At 39.1% G+C, this 24,154-nt stretch overlaps 1 protein-coding gene across 2 annotated transcripts in view; it reads left to right on the top strand.

Annotated features, from left to right (window-relative positions):
* Positions 1–4,562: 4,562 nt before the first annotated feature.
* Positions 4,563–24,154, top strand: part of septin9b (septin 9b) — a 62,012-nt gene continuing 42,420 nt past the window's right edge. Inside the window, exons 1-2 of one of the 2 annotated variants that reach the window (XM_014968360.2) lie at positions 4,563–4,656; positions 22,315–22,998. In XM_014968360.2, coding sequence (XP_014823846.2) covers positions 4,635–4,656; positions 22,315–22,998 — 706 coding nt within the window. In that variant the 5' untranslated portion in view covers positions 4,563–4,634. Of the gene's footprint in view, positions 4,657–14,214; positions 14,561–22,314; positions 22,999–24,154 lie in introns of those variants that run through there. The other variant, XM_014968359.2, reaches the window with a different exon arrangement.

The following is a 24,154-nucleotide window of genomic DNA, read 5'->3' as shown; positions in this document are numbered from 1 at the left end:
TTGGATGAAAGACTTAAGGGAAACTCTGCATCTGTGTGTGCTTAGTTAGGAATGCTGTTGAGTAGTATTTATACAGATGTATACATAGACCAAGTGAGTGTTTGCAGCGCGGTGTGAATGTCTGTCTTTTGATAATTGCTTGTGTCAAAACTTTGAGCTATCCTCAAACTTGCTTGAGAAATAGTTGCAGGTGGCTTTCATGAAGTTACCAGCAGGGATATTTCAATAAAATTTAACTATGAGTTCTTTCTTCTTCTTCTTTTTTAAATGTAGCTGCACACAAATGTTGTTTTAAAAGGGGTGCGGGTTGGAGTACCCCCCGCTGTTTTTTTATTCTTTTTCTGCCGATTCGAAGGTCAGAACTTTGGCAGAAAATGTAATGTTTTTGATTCAATGTTGCATGACTCTGTTTTTGTGTTTATTGACGTAAAGCACTCTGAAATGCCTTGCTGCTGAAATGTGCTATACAAATAAAATTTGATTTGATTTGATTTTGATTTGAAAAGTCCCAACTAAATCAATGGACAATCCTGTAGAATGGTTTTGAATCGATGTTTCAAAGTTTTCTTTGACATAAGGCCACTAGGCGTGTTTTCACATCTGCTGGCATGGATGCTTCAAGCCGTCACCTTATCCTCTGTTCTTTCCCATCATGCATCTCTTTCTGCCACTCCACCATGCATTCCCGCTATTTGTCTCTTATCCTTCCTCACGCTGTTCGTTCTCCATCATTGTGCAGCGCTCCCCTGCAGGCAACTCTTTAGCGTTGGCTGGCATGCTGGTGAGTCCTTTGTCCAACCATTATGTAACTAAATTTAGCTAGTGTGTGTCACGTGCTCTGCCACAGGTCATGCTCTGAAGTGACAGCTTACATTAATGCTCACCCCAAGGCACACCATCCCCTCCTGGTCAATGTGGGAGACATTTTTTTTTCTCCGTTTTGGTTCAGCATGGGGGTTGAGTTTGTTTCGCATGAGGGAACAAGCACACGTGTCCGTCTGCGCCTTATGAGCATCTGCCTCATCGAGTGGAAACGTAAACTGTGTTTGGTATTTGTGGATCTAAGGTAGGGTAAATAGGAGGCTGAGTGTGTGCGTGTGTGTGTGTGTGTGCGTGTGTGCGTGTGTAGGATAAACTCTGATATGAGTGAAATCAGCTTGGATACCTCTATCCTTTCAGCTTGTATCTACCTCTCTGTGCCATTGTGTTGTGTGTGTGTGTGTGTGTGGGGGTGTGTGTGTGTGTGGGGGGGGGTGTGCGTGTGTGTGTGTGTGTGTGTGTGAGAGAGTTTTTCTGAGGCTCAGCTGTAACAGGGCAGTAGGTTGTAGGTTGCAGTGATTAAAGGTGTTGAAAGTTTTAAGCGAGGAGGGCATGCAGAGTTTATATTTTCTGAATCAGACGACATAAAACCACAGGAACACGTAACCAGTTTACTTATTAGAGCCACAACCTTATAACACCTGGGGAGGCTGCAGGATTTTAAAGTGAGGCTATTTTAAAAGGTTATTAAAAGTTAATATTTCACTTGTGGTAACTCTCTTGGCATCTGTAATTCGTGTAAATCCAGATTAGTCGTCATGAAGGCTGCAGCTGAAGTGGAGCGAAAGAAAAGCAGATTTCAATGAATTAGAATCTCCAATCTAAAAAAGAGTACTGTGTTATTTGTGGCGTTTGCGTTGGAAAGTTACTTTCAGAGAAGCTCATTTCTATTTTAATTTGCATCAATTTTTATGCCAATAAAAACCTTTAAAGATTAAATTTATTTTTCAATACACTGAAATAAAAACGATGTTGCGAACACAAATAGGGCAAATGTTAAAATATCAACTCCAAATCTTTTGTGTTCATAAAACCATTGATTAGTTACTCCACTTTCACACAGTTGCAAATGTCCAATTTCCAAATGTCACCCTCAAGTCTTATTGTATACCACACACTACATGAACTGCATAATTTACATAATCCAAAAACATTCAAATAAAATCATTTTTATCATTATCAGTAAAAAGTAATTGTTAGAATTTTTAAACCAAGTAGATGTTTATTTATTTAAATCAATAGACTTCCTGATAGTTCCATGTATTATTGTGCTACTGTAACCTGCGCTAAGCAGGTACCACTATACGCGTTTGTATGACATTAGTTATGAACTGAATGGATGAATGAGTGAATCAGCAGTTCATTTTATGCACAAAAACACATGAAAGCGTGTCTTCCTGTGTGCTATGCAAATGAGAGTGAGTCATCTAATACATGCACTGATGCTGTGTGCTTCATGTTTGTTCTTTTAAACTCAGGGATTAGCTGCTGCCCTATATGTCTAGAAAATTATCACAGGGCAGAAAAAGCCGCTGGCCAAAAGAGACGCGTCTATTTTTAAAAGTGCGCACACGTCGCCCTGTAAACCTCCCGCTTTCCTGCGACGTACTCAGCAGCAAAATACTTTTTCTTCTGTTGTTTGGTTATAAGCATAGCAACATCACAGACTAAATTTAGCTTAAGCTAATTTATAGGAAACTGCTGAAGTTTCTTTCATAGCTATAGTGAGAATGCATAAATATACAACCGAAATTCAACCATATCAGCTCGTGAATTAACTGGGCTTCTTTCAAGTAGACGTGGCGCTAATAGCTTTAAAACAATCTTATCTTAATAGTCAAGTTTATTTGCATAGCACATTTCAGCAACAAGATGGATCAAAGTGCTAAAACATAAGAGCTCTCGGTAATGCCTATCAATTTAACACTGCATTAATCTCTGAGGGTTTCTAAAAAGCCAAATTAGTCTTTGTAAGTGAGGAAGCAGCAGTTGTTTTTTCAGCCAGCTGATGGTGTGCAGCCCCTGGTGGGGGAGTGACTGTGCTACTGCTGCTGCTGCTGCTGCTGCACACAGACTTTCTCGGGCATCTTATTTACATCACTTTTAACCATATAGGAGACGTATGAGGGAATATGTTTGTGGCTTTGAAGGCATACCTTCGTAAAACCTTGGTGTACCATGATAGCCTGCCCACAGCCACTTGAGTTGAAATGCAGTATGCAGTATAGGATAATTAACAGTTTGCAATGTCCAGAAAACTGTGCAACCAATGCACAAGTAAGACATTATACAGCATAGAGGGTTCCAAGGTTGGGCTACAGTCTTGATTTCAGCAGTAGGACCTGCCAGCCGTACTATGCTTATTTATCTTAGACGTGGTGCTCAGAATATGGACAGAAAGGTTCTGCTTTGGCAGGGGAAAAACTTAGATTATTTGATGTCCATAAATATTTTGAGGTCTGTTCCATTCTGTGACTGTGTGAGTCTGTTTATTTTGCTCAAAGTGATTTGGTAGCTAATTGTAAATCTTGAGGTCAGGGTGTTGAGAGGGACTGTTCTTTGCAAGAAAGAGGAAGAGGAAGTCAGCAAGTTGTTTTTCTTGGACGATCGCTTGACCCGACAGAAAGATTTGTGTGTCTGCGTGTGTCTGTTTGCGTCTGGGCATTGTCTCTTTGACTTTCTTGTCAAGAAGCTCACCAAGTGGTCCTTGACCTTGTAGGAGCAGCATGAGGGGAGTTGGGTGTGATGTGTGTTTGTGTTCTCACTCTTTGAAGTTTTCCACAACTTAACATGTTCCAAGCAGAAATATCAGTATACATTACCAATATTTTATGCGACAAACGAACACAAAGGAGAGGAATTGGCTTTTTTTTTTGTCATTTTAAACTCCAACTCAGATTTACTGAATATAACCATGTATCCTTTTTTTTCCCTTCAGATCTCAACTATGCACATTTAGTCTTGGTTTTTCATATAAAATTCCAATAAAACAAATTGAAGTGTGCCATTGTAACTTGACAAAATGTGGAAAAGTAGGACTACTTTTGCAAGGCACTGAAGATGTGTGTGTTTGAGTCAAAAGTTGAATAAGCTCTCTCTCTCTCATCATTTAGTTATACACTTAAGTCAAATCTTTAAGCACTGAGCTGAGAGAAGTTCATAGATATCAACACACTTAAGAGTGAGTGATCCTATTATTAGAGCGCTATGAAGCAGTCTTCTTGAGATGCACTTGATGCATGAGACTCTCGGACTGAAGTGCTTATAGCCGCTGCGTGTAGAGAGTTCTCTCTCTTGTCCATTTCAGCAGACTCGCTGTGTTTGAAATGTAGCCTTCATGTGGGTTTGTGGATACTTTTAATAAAGTCATTACAGCAATTACAACATAGCACTGGAGTGTGCTGTCTGTTTTCTCTCTGACCAAAGGAGCTATTTAAAAAAAAAAAAATTCTTCACTGTCAGCACGGCAGCAGAGGCAAAAGGGGAGAAGAAGAGTAGCTTGGGTATAGAAGGAACTAGAAAAAAAAATGAGAGAGTGACTCCATACGATTCACACATGGTGGCGGATGTCTGTTCTGTTCACTTGTTTTATTCTGACAGGCTGAAAACATTAAAAGTTGGAGGACATGAGAGCAACAGAGACAGACGGAGGAAAGGGGAGGAGGGGGGAGGGACGGAGCGAGGGTGGAAAGACGGGGACAGAATGACTAAGTCGGGAGAAAGGGGAAGTCTTCTTGCAAAAAGAAAAGAGGGAGGGGAGGAAGGAGAGAAAAAGCGAGAGGTTACATGTGGCTATCTGAGGTAGCCGTTAAGTTATGGACCGAGACAGAATAGCTGGTAAGTTTTGACTCTTTCTATACTTCTTTTGCTCTTTTACAGCAGAGGAGGAAACTTCTCAGACATATGAAAGCTTAGCTCTAGATACCTCCCTTTTTGTGATTTTTTTTTTCTCATTATTTGGTGGTGAGACAGCTGTTCTGAGACATGTGTGTGTGTGTGTGTGTGTCAGTTTCTCCTCTCTCTGTATCTGATTCAGTGGGCAGCTGTAGCTACTGTGGGCTAGCTTTGAAATCACCCAGAATATTTCTGAACAGATACAGTGAGCTAACCTCATGTGATGTGCTGTCAGAGTTAACTTCCCAAAATGACAAGTCCTAATCTCCCCGGGCTGAAGTGGCGCTTTGATTGTCAGCCTTGAAATCACAGATGACCCCCCACACACACACACACAGCTGGAGTCCACAGACAGATACACAGAATCAAATCTTTATTGCATAATCACAAGCTTGGACATTTAAGATGAGGGGGACGATGACTTCACTTGTCAGATTACTTCTGGTCAGCCTCAGTTATTTTATGTTACGTAGGAGTGGAGTGACGCTCATGTGTCCTTGTATATATGGTGGAGATTTTAAACCAGCTCAAAACTCCTGAGTTAGAGAGCGTCAGACTTTACCTGAAGAACTGCATTTGCTATTTTTTTGTCACTCGCAGCACAAATCGTGTGTTGCTTTTCTTAGGTTTAGGGTGGAGGTCAGACTTTGGTGAGACGTTCCTCAGCTTTCTGCCCCTGCTGTCTGAGTGCTACTGTAGAGTTTAAATGAAACTTAATGGTGTGCATCAGGGCGAACCGTAGGCAAACGGTTCCTGGTGTTTGTAGAGGCCGTTGGAGTCCTTTCTGGTTTGAGAAAATGATACAACAAGTGTGTGTTCATGTGTACTTTTAGGGAATTCCCATTCGGCATTTGATTTAGCATTAACCAGATCGACTGTTTGTACAACGAGGCTTGGCTTCATTCTGACTTTTACTTGACTGCCAGTGAGAACTCTGGGACTACTGCTGGGTGACTTTGTCCCAAGCCTCTGCAGACACTTTTAGTTCCACTGGGTGGCACTGTTGTAGTGTTGTAATCCTCTCTCACGCAGGCCCTTATCTATATGTTCGATGGAATTTCCATGTGCATGATTTACATTCTGCAGACAGAGAGAGATATTTTTGTTTATGGGATGGGGAGGAATGCAGTAGGCTGACACTCTGATAGGAGATGAAGGTGGAGAACTGAATTATGGAGCTTTATTTATTTATTTTTTTCCTCCATCAGAAAACACAGTAGTTAGGCATTGTTTCGCCTCTTGTTGCTTTTTATTTGCGGAAGCTACACTCGGTCAAGGTTTCTTCCTGGTTTTTCGGGCTGAGCTGTGGACTTCTGTTTGAGCCTGTTGTCTTGGCAACAGCCGCAGAAGAAGCCCCATTTCATCTGGAGTTTTCCAGACAGAAGAACTAAGACCGTGTGGTATAAATGGGTTATTATACGCCTTTATTGAGCATGTGGCTGTGCCTCTGCCATCCAAAGTCTCAGTTTCCTTTTGTAATCTGTTGAAGATGAATTTAATACATTCAATACGACGAATGCTCTGACACATGTGGGGTCACATGTGGCCAGCACATTGACTTGTTGAATCTGCTCATTGACAGTGCGGAAGATAAAAAAGATGAGAGATATTTGTTGTTTGAAGTCGGGCCAACAAAACAGGAACTTATTGACGAGAGCAATTACAGTATTTGCGTGGTCTGTTGAACATAAGTGAGGGAATGATTCAGCCCAGGATTCAGTGTTAGATCTAAAATTAGATTGGTTATTATTTTCAAAACAAATTAATACATTCCAGTGGAGGAAATAAGTTAGTCCAAACCAGCTCACATCTGTTTGGAGACATGGCATGAGGCGGTGTTTGCACCAAGACACTGAAATGTTTGATTACTCTCTGCTCAAGTTCACTTAGAATAAAAACTGATAATTTATTACCAGCAATTTTCTAGACCTGCCATGGATTTTCGACGGGGTTTAGGCCTGAACTTTGACTGGGACATTTGAAAACACATGAACAGGCTTTGATCTAAGCCCTTCATGTAGTGATTTTGGTGTGTCTGGGTTTGGGGATATGTCTATGTCAGTGTATTTAGGATGCTTGCATGTTTTCCCATGTTTAACAGCCATTTCTCCCATCTCCTTAGTTCAACTTCAGTTACTTGTTTTCCCTCACAGCTGCACCCAGTTTATAATCAACCACTAGCTTCATCTTCTGCAATCGACTGTCATACATAAATATGTCCCAGTCAGTCAGATCTACTTGTTAGCATCCTGTATGCCACCAGGCTGTTTCCCTCTGTCTCCCGTGTTTTGTAGGATTTTAGTTTTCCTTATTTTCATCTCCCAGCGTTCTTCAGGCATTTGTGCCCTGCAATTTATGACCATTCCAGCCGCAGTTGTTTGCTTAGGTTGCAGCTCAGTATCAAGTTTGGCGTAGCTGTGGCTCAGTGGGAAATATAATCATTTTCTAATTGGAAAATGCTGGCTCAAATCAAAAATCCTCTCCTGCCAGAAGACCCTGTCCTTGCAGGAGAATTAACCTCGAGTTTTCTCCTAATCTTTGTTGGTGTAGAGAAGTTTGTAAGTGAGCGAGGCTTGTGGTTTTTTTTTAAAGATATTTTCAGAAAATTATATTTTTAGTAAGAAATTAATAAGAATGTCTTAGCAAAAAAGTGAGTAAAAAACTGGATTTCAAGATTAGTCCAGCCTCTGCTTCTTCTTAACTTTGACAAGCTTATTTATCCCTGGTGATAAAAAGTCTCCCCACAGCATGATACTTCCACCGTGTTTTACCAAACATTTAAAAATTACATGCATTGACTAATTATGTGAATTAGGAAGGGAATTAGTTGCACTATATTTTATTTGGAGGCATCAGAGTAAAAAAAAAATCTGAATACAAAATACATGAAACACATCTAATATTTTTATTTGATCAATTAATATGCAATGGTCTATCCCAATAAATTATGCAGATGATTTTAATTGTGCTGTAACAAAATGTAACATTTTTAAAGGGTTTTCACATGTCATATTTTTTTAAATGCAACCAGAGATTTATTTTATTTTATTTTATTTTATTTTATTTTATTTTATTTTTTTTTGCAACAAATGCCTTTTCATTCACATTAAGGGTGATATAAAGATTGAAGCACAGATATTGGAGAGACAGTCTCTTGGCTTACGGATCGTTATGGTGAAGCTCAGATGGTTTTTGGGTCAGCACTTTGCCTGGAACTGATTCTGCAAAGCCAGCAGTGAAACCTGAAGAGAATGTGGTGGGATTTAAATAACCATTTATTAAATCTGCAGACAGATGGGAGGAAAATCACTCAGCATGCTGGGATATTAAAAGCAAAGAAAATCTTCACATAAAATAATAATAATAATAATAATAAAATAAAGAAAATGTAAAACTCATTTCACTTATTAAGGTTCTGCTAACTGAAAATGACTTTTCAGATCAATATAGATTAGAAAAAAGTGGAAGTAAATTGAACAGAAACACATAATGGGGGAAAGACTAAAACCCAAAGTGAAAATAAAACCAAGTACAACTTCACAGAGATCATTTTTGTTAGATCTGAAGCGCCGTAGCCGCCCTGGGCCTCAGGTCCTCACACCTTAAAGTGTTCGCCCTCCTAACCCCACCCACACTGATAAACACACATGAACCTGAAGTCAGAGGAAATTAAGGAAATCACTCAGCTCTCCATGTTCCATAAATGAAGTGTACAGGATATCCTCAATGAGTAAACGCCCTGTAGTTCTCCTCCTACTGCCCTCCTCGTATCTCTCTTCACATTGTTCCTCTGATCATTATTCAGTCCTGATAGGGAACCGGTAAAACAGCCAGTGCAGCGAGTGACGGAAGCTGACAGGGGAAGCTCCACCTACAGGCATCCTGCCGGGGAGAGCTACTGACAGGTGATGTTGGAAACAAAGATTGGTCCAGAGGAGGCAGAAACAACTCATAAAGGTGCTCTTATGGTCAGTTTTACATAAAAAGGAACAAAGGAATAAGAGACAAAGTTTTCCTTAGCATTTTATATGACAGTCAGCTGCTTGTAAAGTCCTTGGATAGATCTTAGAGTTGTTTGGTATGGAAGTGCCTGTAATTCTGTAATATTTTTTACTTTTAAGGTAAAATTAAAAGAAAAATAGTTATCAGAAGTTATTGCTTCATTGATGATTGCATTTCAAAACCAGTTTTGCAGTCTTGTACAAGCAATCTGAAAGGAATATTTGGATCTGCAAGAGCTACAAAAGCAAAATAATGTGTCTTTTTTTATTGGAATTAACATTAAAATGCAATTTATTAAAGAACTGTTGAAGCCTTCATGGACACTGACGCTCCTGTCACAACTGGTTTTAATTTTTAAATTTTAAATAGTCAGTATTTGCTCGTAATAATGCTAATGGAAATAACGGTTTGGATCAAAGTCAAACGTCAGCCATCATGTAGTATTGTTGGTCCAAATGGATTTCACTGATATCTGTTTAAATAAATCTTTTAGGATACACTTACATTTAGCTGAGTGTTACATGTAACTGCCTTTTCAATCTAAACCTCTTGGTTGAATATGTTAAATAAAATTTTAATGCTAGCCACTAGTTGGAAACAGAGGTAATGATGGGATGTAAACTGAGCCACTTTGTTGTATTTTGCTTAAATTATGAATAAAATATAGACTGAATGCAATATATTATCGCAAGAACCTCTTAAAAACTGTCAGAATCGCATTAAGCACTAACTTATGTTTTCTGTTTTTTCAGAATAAGATGTATGTTGCCGTTATTAAAAGTAGCATTAAAATGCAAAAAAAGAGTCCATTTTATGGGTGAAACGTTAAAAAATGCAAACAAAGTGAAAAAATAAAACTAAAAATTCTGTTTTTTTACTTTTTTCCCATTGATCTCAGAGAGTTACTCATTCTGATACAAAGAACACTCCAGTGCGTTCACGCAATACCTGTTTTTATAGGAATCTTGAGCAGAAATATTTTAATAGTAATTTCATGAAAGAGCTGCTGTAGATTGGAGGTAAAAAAAAAACAAAAAAAAACTTTGAAAACACTTTGTTTCTTAATGTTTCTGGGTAAAAAAAATAAAGTAACCTTTAAATGAATCCAAAGACCTTTTTGTTTACTGGGCTATTTCAAGGGAACAGACACACAAACACGCCCGTTTCCAGTCACAGTTAAGAAACCACACATGTGTACAGGCTCACATTAAAGTACAGTTACTCACAGAGTAAATGCGCGCGCACACACACACAAACAGGAACAAACGCCTCAGAGGCTGTTTTAGCTCACTACAACAGAGACTTGTGGTATGGAAGCATATGTTTTACAGAACGTTGCACTGCCTTTTGAAAATAAAAGCGCTCCCCTCTGGTGCATTCTTATACGCATATATAATCAAACACAAAGCACAACATATGGTAGGCATCACAGGCATAACAGTTCTGTTCATTTAAGTATAAAGTGTGCAGCAAAAACCCACCAAAATTAAATTATTTGGATTCGATCTGCATGTCCGTCATATATGTAAAGATTACACATTATGAAAATAAGAAGGGTCAATTAATCTAACCTGCAATGCACTATAAAAGGGGTGACTAAAGCAACTTCTAATTTGAAAATAACTACAAATCTGTTGCATAATTTTTGTTTTGCAAAGCTTAGAAATTTGACAGTGACACCTGCTGGCCAGACAGAAACAACTGCTCAGATCGTTTCGGTGCTTAGTGGTTCATCAGATTTTTGTTTTGGCTCAGTTGAGCTCAGATCAGTTTATTTAAAATCAAATGACAACATCGAATCATCTCTGTGCACCTGACATAATACTGGTCTAATTCAGATTTAGTTGCATTCAATCAGCCACATTCACATCAATCCAACACCAGAGTTTAATTTGATTTCAATCAAATTCATTTCCAAAGAAACACATAAAATCTTTTTATTTTATTTTATGAAAGCTGCATATTTTCTTGAGTCTTCACTCTTTATGCGATCCCAGTTGAATAAAAGAGAGTAGCAACTCTATTTTAAGATAAATGAATCTCCATCAGAACATCTGTCTGCTTCGTTTGGCTGAAGGTTCAAGAGGCACAGACTATCTTGCTGTATTTGCACCTTCTGACAACATACATTTCATAAATGCGTTTAAAAATTTATATATTTTTAAAATCAATATCGTATGTGTAAGGACTCGATGTTCTGACATTAGACTTATTTCTTTGGCAGGAGAAAAGGATGGACATCAGCTAGAAAGATTCATTTTTGAAGATGTAATTCAAAAACCGTAAAATACGTAAAGGTCTTTGGATTGGGTAACATGGACAGGGAGCGTGAAATAAGAAACAGGCCTGAAGTGGAAGAATCCAGCACTGAATACAATACAAATCAAGAGTTTAAATACATGAGATGAGGGTGGATAGTGACAAAAGAACAAGATGAACTAATCAGAAGAAATGTGGCGCATCTGGGGAAAAGCTAGGAAACTGACAGAGAAGATTAATTAACACAGAAAGAGCTGAACTTAGACTCAAAGAAGAAACTTGAAAAATATATAAGAAAATATATTCAAATGTACAAATAAGGAGCACAAGAGTCCTCTGTGTTCTGGTTGGAGGAGACGCACACTAAGACCACACAAGCAAAGATTTATGGTTCTCTGCAGTTTACGTCTGAAATGGATTATTTACCATGTCCCAAAGCTAAAGTAATAAATGACACAACGTCATGTCTTTCAGTTTTATCCTCTTTTAGAGGATTCACTGCCATTTTGCACAATTTTATTTCAGCATTGCTCTTACAGCAAAAGAGAGTCTTGAAAGGCTCTGTGCTTAGGGGTTTACATTATTCCTAATGTTTCATATTGTTGAAGCTGTTGCTGGTCAGGAACATTAAACCATTATTATACTGACAAGATTATTTTAGATCCATATTTTGTACTTTACTTTTCATTTTTGCAAGCCAGAGAATTTTTTTTTCTTTAGAATAAAAGAACCAACCTAAGGCTCTCTCTGTGAGAAATGTGTTTTTTTTTTGTCTGTTTTGGAAAGGGTGATTGTAATTTACTAAGCTCACATACTTTCAAGAGCTTTCAGTAATCTGGCTGTAAAATGTGATGATATTAGTCTTCTGAGGAAACAGAGTGAAAGACATCCATTAAATAATAACTTTGTTGTAGTGCAGCTGGGACCATAGACAATCAGTAAAGCTCTTGGCTGCAATAACCTGCCAAGAGAATGAAGAAGTTAAAAGTTATTAAAAATAATGGTGCGCAACAACATGACGTGCCAGAGGGAAGTGTGGACGTTTTGTGGTTGTTGGTTTAACATCCCAGGTTCGGTCCGATACTCGGCTATGTATGGGTGCAAATTGCTTTGTTAAATCCCACAGGGAGGCAGATCAGTCAATGAGCAACTAAATCTGTCTCCTGTGGTGTCATTGTTTGCAAAATTGTTTACACTTTACAAAGTATTTTGGTATCTCTCCTGTGTTTAAATTCATCTACACTTCGTCAGCGTCTGCCAGGGGTCAAGAATTTGCCTCGGTGAAGTCATTTTTGCTGGGTTTAATGAACCCGCATGCTCCGTGTGCCACGCGCTGTTCTTTGTCCAGACACACCTTCAGAGAAGCTGCATTAGGGGAGCAGACTGGCTCAGAAACACACAGCATTATTCTGCATTCTCAGTGACCTCTGAGGTGTTGGGGTCAGGGGCCTCCGAGGTGCTTACTATTCTGTTTATGCCCCTAAGAACGCAGCTTTTCATTCAGGTGGGATTCTCAGTGAATTTTCCAGACCCTGTTTAGGGCCTTTTAGCTGACGCCGTTGACACTGAAAAACTGGATGTGATCTGGGTCATGACATCCATTGTGTTACAAATGTCTGTTGAGTGTATAGAAAGGAAAATATCAGTTCCCTTTTGGTGCACACACACACACACGCACACACACACACACACACACACACACGGCTTAGGCTTATTTCAAACACTTTTCGAAGACTTTTACCATTGAAATGTAACGCAGCATCAATATGTTTTCTTCACAAATCTCCTGTTAGTCTGATGGCAAACAGGACATTGTGGAAAGATATTCATTGATTGTATCTCTACTTCAGAAGATGTGTGGATAAAGAACATAGCAATGTGTTAAATCGGGATTAAATCTATCAACACAGTTTTAACAGTGTTTCATTTTTCACTTCAAGAATCTATCATTGAACCTGCAGAAACAGTTTCAAGGACGAGCCATGAAACCATGGCGGCACATCAAGCACAAGCTTCTTTTCATCTTTGCCAAAAACGTGCTGCAGTTTTGGGTTACATCGTCTGATGTCCACGACAAACTCAGAATCTCCCCCCTCCCCATTTATTTTTTTTAAAAATTGAATCACAGAGGACAGGTTAATGGAAGAATCATCCACAGATTGACTTCATGAGACACTGTCAGCAGCTTCTGAAATACTCAGACTGACCCGTCTGGCACCGTTCTTTCTTTTTAGGGATGCTCGGTTTCATCGTCATCAAGTCGCCTTCATCACTTCCACCTAAATGCTTTGAGCTGCTGTCATGTGATTGACTGAGCCACCGCTTATATCAACAAATATTTAGCCAGGTTTACCTAATGAAGTACCTGATGAGTGCAGTTCACTCTCTAAAAGCAAAATGCCACAGCCAGTTTATTTATTTGTTTTGCTGTTTTCATCATTCAACAAGATTACAAGCAATCCAGCACCAGAGATGCTAGATTGCAGAGAGTGGAGCATTGCTCAGTGTGGCTAATTTGTAGGAATAGTAAGACTATTAGTGTTTATATCAGTGTTATGTTTGTTCACACTTCTTCTGAGATGTGAGAAGACTGTAGGTTTCAGGTTTGGTAACAAAAATAAAACACACATGAAGGCGTTTGGTGAAGAAGAGGACATCATGGTTATTGGTTTTATCATGGTTATTTTCTGACTCAAAGGTGTGATGATGAACTCTTCCCTCTATCTGACCTTCCTTGCACTCTCTATCTGATTTGCACGCTGCAGGTAAAATATCGGTCATAGGTGAAAATGCTTCGGGGTCCACAGGGTTTAATAACAACTAAAAATTCCCCACGATGCTTTGCTTCTTTGAGTTGATTCTGATTGCTTTGCTTGCAGTCTTTACTGCCCCTTTGTTTTTATTCGACTTGTGCAGCTGCTGAAAAGGGAAATGCACCTCTGACTGTTCGATGGAAGTTATTCTCTTCCTCCATCAGTTTAGCTCGATTCTCTACGACGGTCGGCTGAAAATCAACACATGTAGCCCGGTATCTTTTCTGATCATAATTCATTTCAGTTGCTCTTGCACTGTTTAAAAGCTTGACAAAGAAATCAGAACTGAAAGCCTGTTAAGTTGAAAAGAGTCTCAGGTTATCAGGGCGTCTGTCTGCATGAACGCCTGTGTGTGCACGTAGGAGTGTGCGGGGGGCAGGGGACACACTCATACATAGGACACTAGAGGAGGGGAGTGTGTGCTTGTGTGTGTGTGTGTGTGTGTGTGTGTGTGCATGTGTGTGTGTGTGTGTGTGTGTGTGTTGCTACAGGGAGGAGGACAAGGGAGGAGGCTCGCCTTTTCCCCTCACTCTGACGCGTGTGTGCAGCAACAGAGCAAACTTAGTGGGATCGCTGCTCCCTTCACTGAGAGCTGTGGGCTAAGTCGTGTTTTGTATCGGGTCTATTTTTGAGTTTCTACAGAATCAAGAGGGAACCACTTCAAGGGGAAAAAAAACGATTTTTGTGAAAGTTTAAGCCAGGAAAAAAAAAACCAAACATGTCTGATGCTGGAGTAAACCCGCACTTGGAGGGAATTATTTCGGATTTTGAAGGTTTGTCATTTATTTTCTCTATTTTTCTCAGTCCCAGTGTTTATCCTGCCGTTTTATAGTGAGCGCCAGCATCTGTCAGATACTGTCCACAAGCTTTCCACCATACAGACTTGAACTCGCTGGGTTCAAGTCTGTATGGTGGCTTACTTGTGTTTTTACAAGAGTGGTTGTTAGCCTGTCAAAAATAGGGCGGTGGGTAAACGCTAGCCAAATCAGCCTGTCATCTGTTGTTGATTATCCTAGAGAGTAACGTCAATAACAGAAACAGACACAGCATTGCCCTCACTTCAGCGCGTTAAAACACCTGCATGTAGCGCATGAGACATTTGTCCCACTCTTTTCCCTGCTTTGTTTGTCTGGTGCATCTGTTCCCTTTGTCCTATTTTCCTCTTGTATTCTGTCATCCTTCCTTCTCTCGGCCTTCCTTTCCTGTTTCTGCTGCTGTCAGTACCTCCAGCTGCTGCCCGGCCTGCTGCGTTTGACGTCATGGCCTGGTGACGCCGACCATACTCACAAAGCTGGTTAGGGCTCAACAATGAGAAGGGCTCTGGCTCAGTGCCTTGCAAAAGTATTTGTGCCTCTTCAACTCCTACACGTATTGACACAAAACAAAATATGACATGACGAAGCGGAGCGTCGACATGAATTGACAGAGAAGTAATACGTGTACATTTTTCAGCAATGGACCAACCTATGTGCTCCTTTAAAACGTTAGTATTGTTGTTTCTAAATTAATATGAACTTGTTTTCTTTACGTTAGTTGAGGACAGAAAGCACTGCATCTTTTTCATTACTTTAACCATTTTTCATTTTCTGTAAATAAAAATAAAATTTTTGCTTGGACTTCCAGAGGCATGTTGTCACAATGTTCATTTTACTCAAACATTTGCCTATAATAAGCAAAATCAGAGAAACTGATCGTTTTAAGTGGTCTCAATTTTTTTTCGGAGCTGGATATTTTTTAGAAGGTAACCTAATTTCCATTTAGTTGAAGCTAAGCAGTGTCTGTTACATTCAGTGTTTGATGACGTGACTTAGGATCTGATTTGTGTAGTTCAGATAAAACACTGTATGCAGTAATAATTTACTAACTCGAGGTAACCTGCTGTAGCTCTTTGTCCTTTTACTCTGTCTGGTTCTCTGCATTCTTCCTGTTGCAAATGTGTGATGCTCTATCACTTCCACTTTTTCCAAGTGATATGAGCAGAGATGCTACTCAGGCAAAAGAAAAACATAGCTTTATCACATTATAATGTGTAAATGAACTCTAATTATATATTCATCGTGTTTCTAGAATACACATATTTATGAAATTATAACAAAAAAGTTCACCCTCTTACAATAGCACTAACACAATAATATACAAACATAAAAATTATTTTTAGAATTACATGATACATTTTATGATTAGATTTAGGGGTGCACTGATTGCAGTTTTCTGGCCGATCGCCGATTACCAATCTTTTACAAAGCCTAACTTACAGATTCCGATTTTAGGCGATACCATTTGTTGGACTGAAATGTTACTTAATATATCAAGAAAGTTGCTGAATTGGTAACAGTGGGGTGAATATTGTAAATGTGCAGACATGACCTGGTCAGCCGGTTTGTCAGTCAAACCTCTCTCACGGGAGAAAAGAAAAGCGCAGTGGTTGACTTTTAGACTTTTGCAGAGGCTGATCAGCTTCCCATGTAAAAATCGGTCGATCATCAATCTCCCCAAATTAAGGAAATCGGCACCGATAAATCGGTGTAACCCTAATTAGATTACAATTTATATTAACCATATAAGATGATGATGGTGCAGAAAAGTAGTTGGGAAAATGTTTCATCTATGGGAACTAATGAAGTTTATCTGATGTCTGGATGTTAATGAGAGACTGAAGATTTCCTGAAACTTAAAGGGGGGATGGTATAATGTACTTTAAAGGCACATTGTGTCATTTTATAGCATGTATGTTCATTTCAGTTCTTCTGATACCAAAAATATCATCACCGCCTGTCTCTTTAAGAACCTCCTACCAGCTGCTGCTGCATGAAAAGCTGCAACCCAGTAAATAAACACATCTGCCTGAATAAGTTAGCATGAGAGCATGTGTGTTTTTCTTTTAGTCGTCAGGTTCCTCAGATGTTGGGCATATTCTGATCAAGCTTCTTGTTTGTGTGTTGTTGTTTTTTTACTTCACTAAACACCCATGTCTATTACTCTTCCATATTGCCCAGAGCTGTGGGGAATCATGCAGTACACCTGACAGAGTGAGGTTTACTGCGCTGCTCCTGGGCAGCACTCACACCCATCACCGTCAGTGGAGGGAGGTGTTTTTGACAGTGCACCATTAAGGCTTTTCTTACCCAGAAAAATACCATAGCTTGAAACTTCATCGCTTACTGTTTGGCCTTGTCCTGTCAGTGGCGAGGGTCGGTTGTGTTTTTCTGTGCGTGACCACAGATTTTTCTACTCTGTGAGGACTGACAGCGTCTAAAGCCCCACTATGCATGAAACGGTTTTATATAACCGGTGTCTGACACAGAGTTACTGTCCTAATCAGTTGACTTATTGCATGTGGCTACAAAACCAAATTTTCTCAAGGATATAGGCAGTGAAGTATACCCGGCCATTTAAGAAAATTGCATTGGCTGCTTGTTATGCACATTCTTTATTAAATAATCTACTGAATTGGCTTTCTGAGGGTTATTTTGTTAAATTGTTTAATAGTGCTGTCACATAGTGTAAGTTGTTCACATGGTTTATTAGTGGTTTGACCCCATGTTTTCTCCAGCTAATGATATAGCTGTGGGTTTTATTCTCACTTAGACCTTCGTTGCTTTTCTTCCCTATTTTGTAATTTTCTTGTAAAAATCACTGGTTTCCTAATCGCTTCCTGTTTTAAATGCATACTCAGCACTTGACTCACGCGGTCCAGACTAAAATCTTGATGTCTCAACAATGCAGAGACACAAACTATTTGTATAGTTGTTATGATATGGTATTGTTTATGAAATGACAGGAACTCACTGGCTGTCAAGTGGCTAACCTCAGGCTAGAAACTGTATAATATTAGTTAAATTATACTCTGTTTTACATTATGAAACATTATAATGTTGTGTTTTTGCTGATAAATTACAAAATTTAATAGGTGTTTATTTGAAATGTCTAAAAGTCAATATCATCATTTATTTTAAAAAAGGAACAATACACATTAAATTTGTTTATTTCTGTCATGTAAGATTTAGCTGTAGAGACAGATTTTCATTTCCACTGAAGGTTGATGATATTAGTATAAAAATATTAAAATGGAAAATATAACTTTATCATAACTTTAATATGTTATACATTATATCCAATGTGCAATGTCCTTTAACAGCAGTAGGAATAATTATTGTTTCCATGTTTTATTTAAAATCAATGAGATATTAAACATTTTTAATACAATTTGTATGTATATACAATGAATATTATTATTTTTATTTACTTTTCAAACATTGCTCTGCCATCGCTTTAGATATTTACATTAGAAATGCTGCATTATTCTAACAGGACATAGTCCCAGTTTATATATTTAATTTTTGGTCAACTAAGGAAAAGCATGTTTTTGCTAACCTCAGTCTGGCCACAGATTGCACAAGTTTTGCCTAATGCATGTGTTACAGTGTCTTAGCCATCTTATATAATTTTCTGACCAAGTTTGGCAGAAAAGCTTATTGTCTGGTGAGAGCTAAACGTAGCCACAACCTTGGATTCCCCCATAGCAATCATGTAACAAAATGGAAAGCAACGAGTTAGACGGACACAGTCCAGTAAATACAAGCAGCACATTTATTATTAGGCTTAACTGGCAACATTTTCATAAAAATGAAATGGTAGGATTATAAAGTTCTTGGACAAGGAACAGATTCCCCTCAAGTTAATAAAAAAAAATTAAAACGTGACAAAATGAGTGTTACTGCATTGATGAATGACTTCTTTTTTTCTAAAATATGTTTCTGGAACTTGCGGCCTTTATTGAACACTCAATTTACAGGAAATATGGTGCAGAGAGATGGGGAGGAGACTAGGAATTGAACCCAGAACAACCAGGTTGAGGGTTGAACACAGGCAGTAACAACTGAGCCACTCAGCGCCCTATAAGTAATGCTTTAGTGGTTTTACCTGCAATGCCTGTAAAACCACTGTGTAAAAGGACATGTTTCACTTTCTCATTTCATGTTGTGACCTTTTCAAAAAAGTAAGAGTGCAAAAGCAGTGAAATGAAGACATATTTTAAAAAAATAGACTTCAAAACCTGCTTGGCATTCAGTTCAATTGCAGCGCTGCGTGAGTATTAGCAGCTGCTTCGTGAATATTAGCAGCTGCGTGAGTATTAGCCACTGCTTCGTGAGTATTAGCCGCTGCTGCGTGAGTATTAGCTGCTGCTGCGTGAGTATTAGCCGCTGCTACATGCTTAATATGGTTAAAGTCTCTTTTTGTGGCATTCCTTAATCAGAAACATTCTTCTTTTTCAATTCCAGTTTATTTCAAACATGAGTATAAATTACAGAAACCAAAGAAAAAAAGTATAATCAAACAAAGAAAGTCTAAACTCATTCAAAACAGGAAATGATTAAAATGATTTAGATTTTGCTTAACTCAAACGGAGCAGATATTAATCTCATTCTTTATACATAACAGTCCTGCAGTTAAAAATGGCTATAATGGCTATTAGAGATAGAAACACAATAGGGTTTATCGTAAAATCTGGATGCAAAATGACTTGCTTTCTAGAAGAAATTAAAAAATTTAACTGCTCATTTCTTCTCTGCTCTTTACTTCATTTCAATCTTTTGAGCTTCAAACACAGGATGAAATAGAAATATTAGTCTTTGTGAAAGTGTGTTTCTTATTTTCAAGGACTTGCTTTAAAAGTCCCTTTGGGCTTGTTCAGATGTTCATCTTCAAATTTCTAATCCTAAATTTCACACTAGCAGAAAATATTTTTGTTTTATTTTCAACTGGCCTCTTTTTATAGCTTTTTCCTGCTTTCAATTTAGATTTTTGTTTTTGATGTTTTAAAGGAATCTCTCACTCCTCTGGAACTATTCTTATTTATTTTTTTCCGAAACTATTAATTAGTGTAACTGAATAAAAGCAATTAGATTTGCTCTTTTGCCTTTCTTATCTCACTTGATTATTGATCGATCCTGAGACCAGGACATTGTTCATGTGTTCAGTGGGCAAAACGTGGGGTAAACCTTGCGTTACAAATGAAAAAATGTATCCACATCCTCACAACTAAGGGAAATTTAAAGTCAGCAGATCAGTTTTTGGAGCACGGGAGGTAATTGGAGAACTCTGAGAAAACCCACAGAGACTTAACAAGTGCATATAAACTCCATGCAGAGTCTCCTGCTGAGATCCAAACCTGCAACAATTTAGAGTTAACTGAGACAACAGGGTCAACCTCCTCTCTCTTTAATATATTTTCAAATTAGTGCATGTAATAAAGTTATATTTGTAAAAAAAAAAAATAAAAAAAAAACTTGTTAGTATTTGTGGGTTTTTTTGTTGACTGTGCTTTTCATGCAGCTGTTTGCATTCTGGTTTAAAGAGAGCTAGATTATTTTATTGCTTGCAGTAGACTGTAAATTACTAAAAAAAATAAACAAACTAAAGGAAAAACTGTCTCTCATATCTGAAAATCAGATTAGTTTCCCCTATTAATTTGCGGGGAGACAGCTGAAATGTTATTGTGTCTAGTTCTTAACCAATAAAGACATTTTGGTTTAAAACTGAGAGGCTGGGGAAAACCTCCCTCCCCTGCGGGTGTAGAAATGTTTAAAAATAAACATGTTCTCGTTATACATACATAGTTTTCACAAGGATTTTGAACGCAACTCTACAAGTAAACATGAGCACATGTGTTGCAGGCGCACCGCAGGCCAGAAACAGATCAAATAATCAGCACTGTGTTTTGAACTGAAGGAAACTTTCTTAGGGTGTGTGTGTGTGTGTGTGTGCGTGTGTGTGTGTGTGTGAGTGGTCTAACTTGTGTATAATTACGATGCCAGCTCTTGGCCACTGGCTGCGCTCCTCTGCTTTTCAATGGAAGTCAGATTCAAGCTGACTTTCAGCCCGATGAAATCTTCCCAGGGGGTAATTCCATCCCTCTGTGTTTGCGTCTTGGACAGTGCAGCTATTTCCTGGCATAAACCAAGAGCAGGGAAGATGCATAAAAGTAGAAACAGGGAGTCATAGAAATTCTTTGTTCCTACGACTGGAGGTGGATGGCATTTGGATGACTGTCTGCATTAGAACATGGAGGGAAACACTTTAAGCTGTTCCATGTAAAAGTGCGGAAGTAAATATTATATTGCGCCACACATGTAGCAACCAAGTCATGTCACAACAATGCATAGAATAAACTGTAAAATGTAACGAAAGCCTGGATGTGTTTATGGGTGAAATGAAATCAGAGCATGATTTAATTATTTCTGCTCATTGTTTCTTTCCAGCTTCAAACCTCAAGTATTAATTCTTTGACATTTTGACTAAAATCTAATGGGAAAAATGGTATCAAGTGGAAAAAAATGGGAAGCCACTCAGTTCTTGATGAAGAAATGTTAAAATTTTGATGCCTAATATATATATTTTATTTAGTTCCTGGTATTGTTCTTTTTCTCTTTTTTTTTTGTATATGCAGTCTATTTCAAGTCACCCCAGCTTCTCAAAGGAAATGCACCAAGGTCTTGACTAAGCCCAGGGTTTCTATTTCATAATTTTCATCCACTCTTTGGAGGATAACATTAGAAATTTTGCATCAATGTCATTTTGCACATTCCAATTCTTGAGATTGTCCTACATTTTCCTAGAACCCCCCCTCTGATGATCAATAAAATTTATGGTAGATTCTACGTTGGTCCTGCTGCAGCAAAGCATCCCCAAACCATGGCATCCTCACCGCCATGCTTTACATTTGCTATGAGATTATTTTCCTGGAAAGCTATATTTGATTTAAGCAAAACATGTCCTCTGTTCTCCATGTTGGACTCATATGTGCAAAAAACCGCAGAAGCCCTGGTCTTTGTTTATGTTCTCTTTGTGACTCTTTAGTCTAGAATTGCATTTTTTTTTAAGGGAGCAAATGTTTCTTCCTTCCACATCACCCAAGGAAGTGTTTGTCTCTGTCTAATTGTAGAGGTGTGAGCCTTCATATTCACAGTAACAAGTCTCTGCTGTAGATTTCATGGTGACATTTTAGCTTTAAAAAAACAACAAAAAAACGTATATGAACATCTTGTGCTCTAATTTCAGGGTATGCTTTCTTTGACAGTCACACCTGGCTAGCCTTGAATTCCCTCCAGGCTGATAGCCTCCCAGCTCTCACTGCTATCATACCGTGTCTGTCAAATGCAGCTAAAGGAAGAGTTACTGATTATAACTTAACAGACAGCTTAATAATGGCTGTCTGACTACACTGTAAAATGCCACTAAGGAAGGAACAGGAACAGGAATTTCACTTAAAAAGGGAAAATGAAATGATAAAAAATAGTTCAGTTCCAATTTAAGTTCAGTTCAGTTTATTTAAATAGTGTCAGTTAAAAACAAATGGCATCTTAAGACACTGTACACACAAAATAAAAGTGAGTTCAATCCAGTGACTGAGAGCTGGAGAGTTGAATGCTGAACAAGGTGTCACAGGCATATTTGATCATGTTAAAAAAAAAAGGAAAACACATCCCGATTGCTATACAGTTTTTTCTTTGTCCTCCCCATGCAGCCCTGAAGAGGTCCTTCGAGGTTGAGGATGTTGACACTCCGTCCCATTCTTCGCCCGGCTCTCGCCGAGCCACCAATTCCCCTCTCCGTAACGCCATGTCTCCCACCAGTATCTACTACCGCGACCTTGGCAGTGCCGCCCCCGCAACCAACAACAACAACCTCAACTACTCCCAACCGCGGTCCATCATGGGCGGCGGTGGATCCAGGACCCTTGAACCCGTTTCACGCCGTTCTGAGCTCTCCATTGACATCTCCTCCCCCAGCAAGCAGGTGGACAACATCACCAGCCCTGCCTCCTCGCGCTTTGTGAGCAACAGCGCGCTGAAGCGCCCCGAAGTCTTGGGACACTCCAGGACCCCAGAGATGGGCCACAGGAGGGAGGTCACATTTGCCAAGACCCTCACCGATTCCCCGGTGATCCGCCGCAGCGAGGGCAACAACAACAACAACAACGGTATCATCCGAGCTCCGGAGCAGAACCACGCTCGCAAGTTTGAGTCGCTGAGTCTTGGTGATGTGCGTAAACCTGAAATCAACATCACGAAAGCTCCCCCAGAGAACAATGGCCACCATCCAGCTGTGCATCACCCTCACCACCCCAACCCGCACCACAACACCATCGTCACCACCTTCCGCTGCTCCTCTCCCAACCACGCTGGACGCAAGTCTCCTAACCCTGACAGTAAGTCTGCGTAGTTGTGTCTCAGTGCAACACATGCTTGCTTTAGTTATATTCTCTTTTACTGTCCAATTCTGTCTTACCAAATGCAACTCCAAGCAGGATTCCTGTGTTAACAAGAAGTCATTTTCTTTAATTGCTTTGCAGATGACTGTAAAACTGTTTTTTTTTTAGCAAAACTTTCTTTCTAAGTAAGACAGAGCAGAAGCCAAGAGTAAGTTCAAATGAAAAGAAACTTAGAAACGTTTTAAACATTTGAAGTATGTCCTAAACCTAGAAGCTTTTGGAAAAACATCATTGTCAGTATTTACATCTGGTCAATTATGTATCTGTGACAGAAACACCATTGTTTAAACGAAGCACTAATGCAGAAGACCCATACTTGGACCAATATGAGTGTAAATGCGACTACATGCTGTTGTCCTCTACTTTCTGCTGGTATGTCACACTGAAAAATTAAGAAAACCTTTGAGGGCACGAGTACCTTTTCAATGAATTGTTCTTGAAAACCTTTACAACTAGTCCTGCCCTACATTCAATATCATCCCCTACTTAACTCGTATGATCTTAAATTTCTTAGATCGTGACTAGAACATGCCATCTGAAAGCAGTTTTTACTTTTCCTTCCATTTTTGTCCCATAAGTTAGTTCAGTAACCTCTCTTAGAAGATCGACACTAGCCTACCGCTATGGTGTGGCGACGTCTGCAGAGGAAAACCATTTAAACTGAGTGAAAGTGACTGTCTTCTAATCACATAAACCCAAGTCACACATTCTCCTTTGGTGGAAGAACAAGCATCCTGCTGGTTTAATAATATTGCTTTTTCCAGTGTAGAGTTTCTTTGAACTTTCCCCTTAAGTCCATAGCTGTTGGTGCACATCCATTCACACTATACTATAACTGACTGAACCAGTATTAGATATCGCACCAAGAAACGAGCCAAGAACAGGAGCAGCTTGTCTGATTAATCGGATGTCTGCCTGTCTGCCAGTAATACAAGAAGCCGTGTCCTTGGAGAACCATCTGTCAGCAGTAAGAGAAGGCAGACTGACTGTCTGTATCTGTGGTTATTCATTTCTTTTGTTCATGGCATATTAAAGCTCGGGGGATTTTTGCGATGTGAGGAAAACCTCACATGGCAAAAACCAGTTTGGCGTG

The sequence above is a fragment of the Poecilia mexicana genome, unplaced genomic scaffold (assembly GCF_051168715.1).
Source record: "Poecilia mexicana isolate PSO_F unplaced genomic scaffold, ASM5116871v1 scaffold_1, whole genome shotgun sequence".
Classification (NCBI taxonomy): Eukaryota; Metazoa; Chordata; class Actinopteri; order Cyprinodontiformes; family Poeciliidae; genus Poecilia; species Poecilia mexicana.
This window is presented reverse-complemented; position numbering and strand designations above follow the sequence as displayed.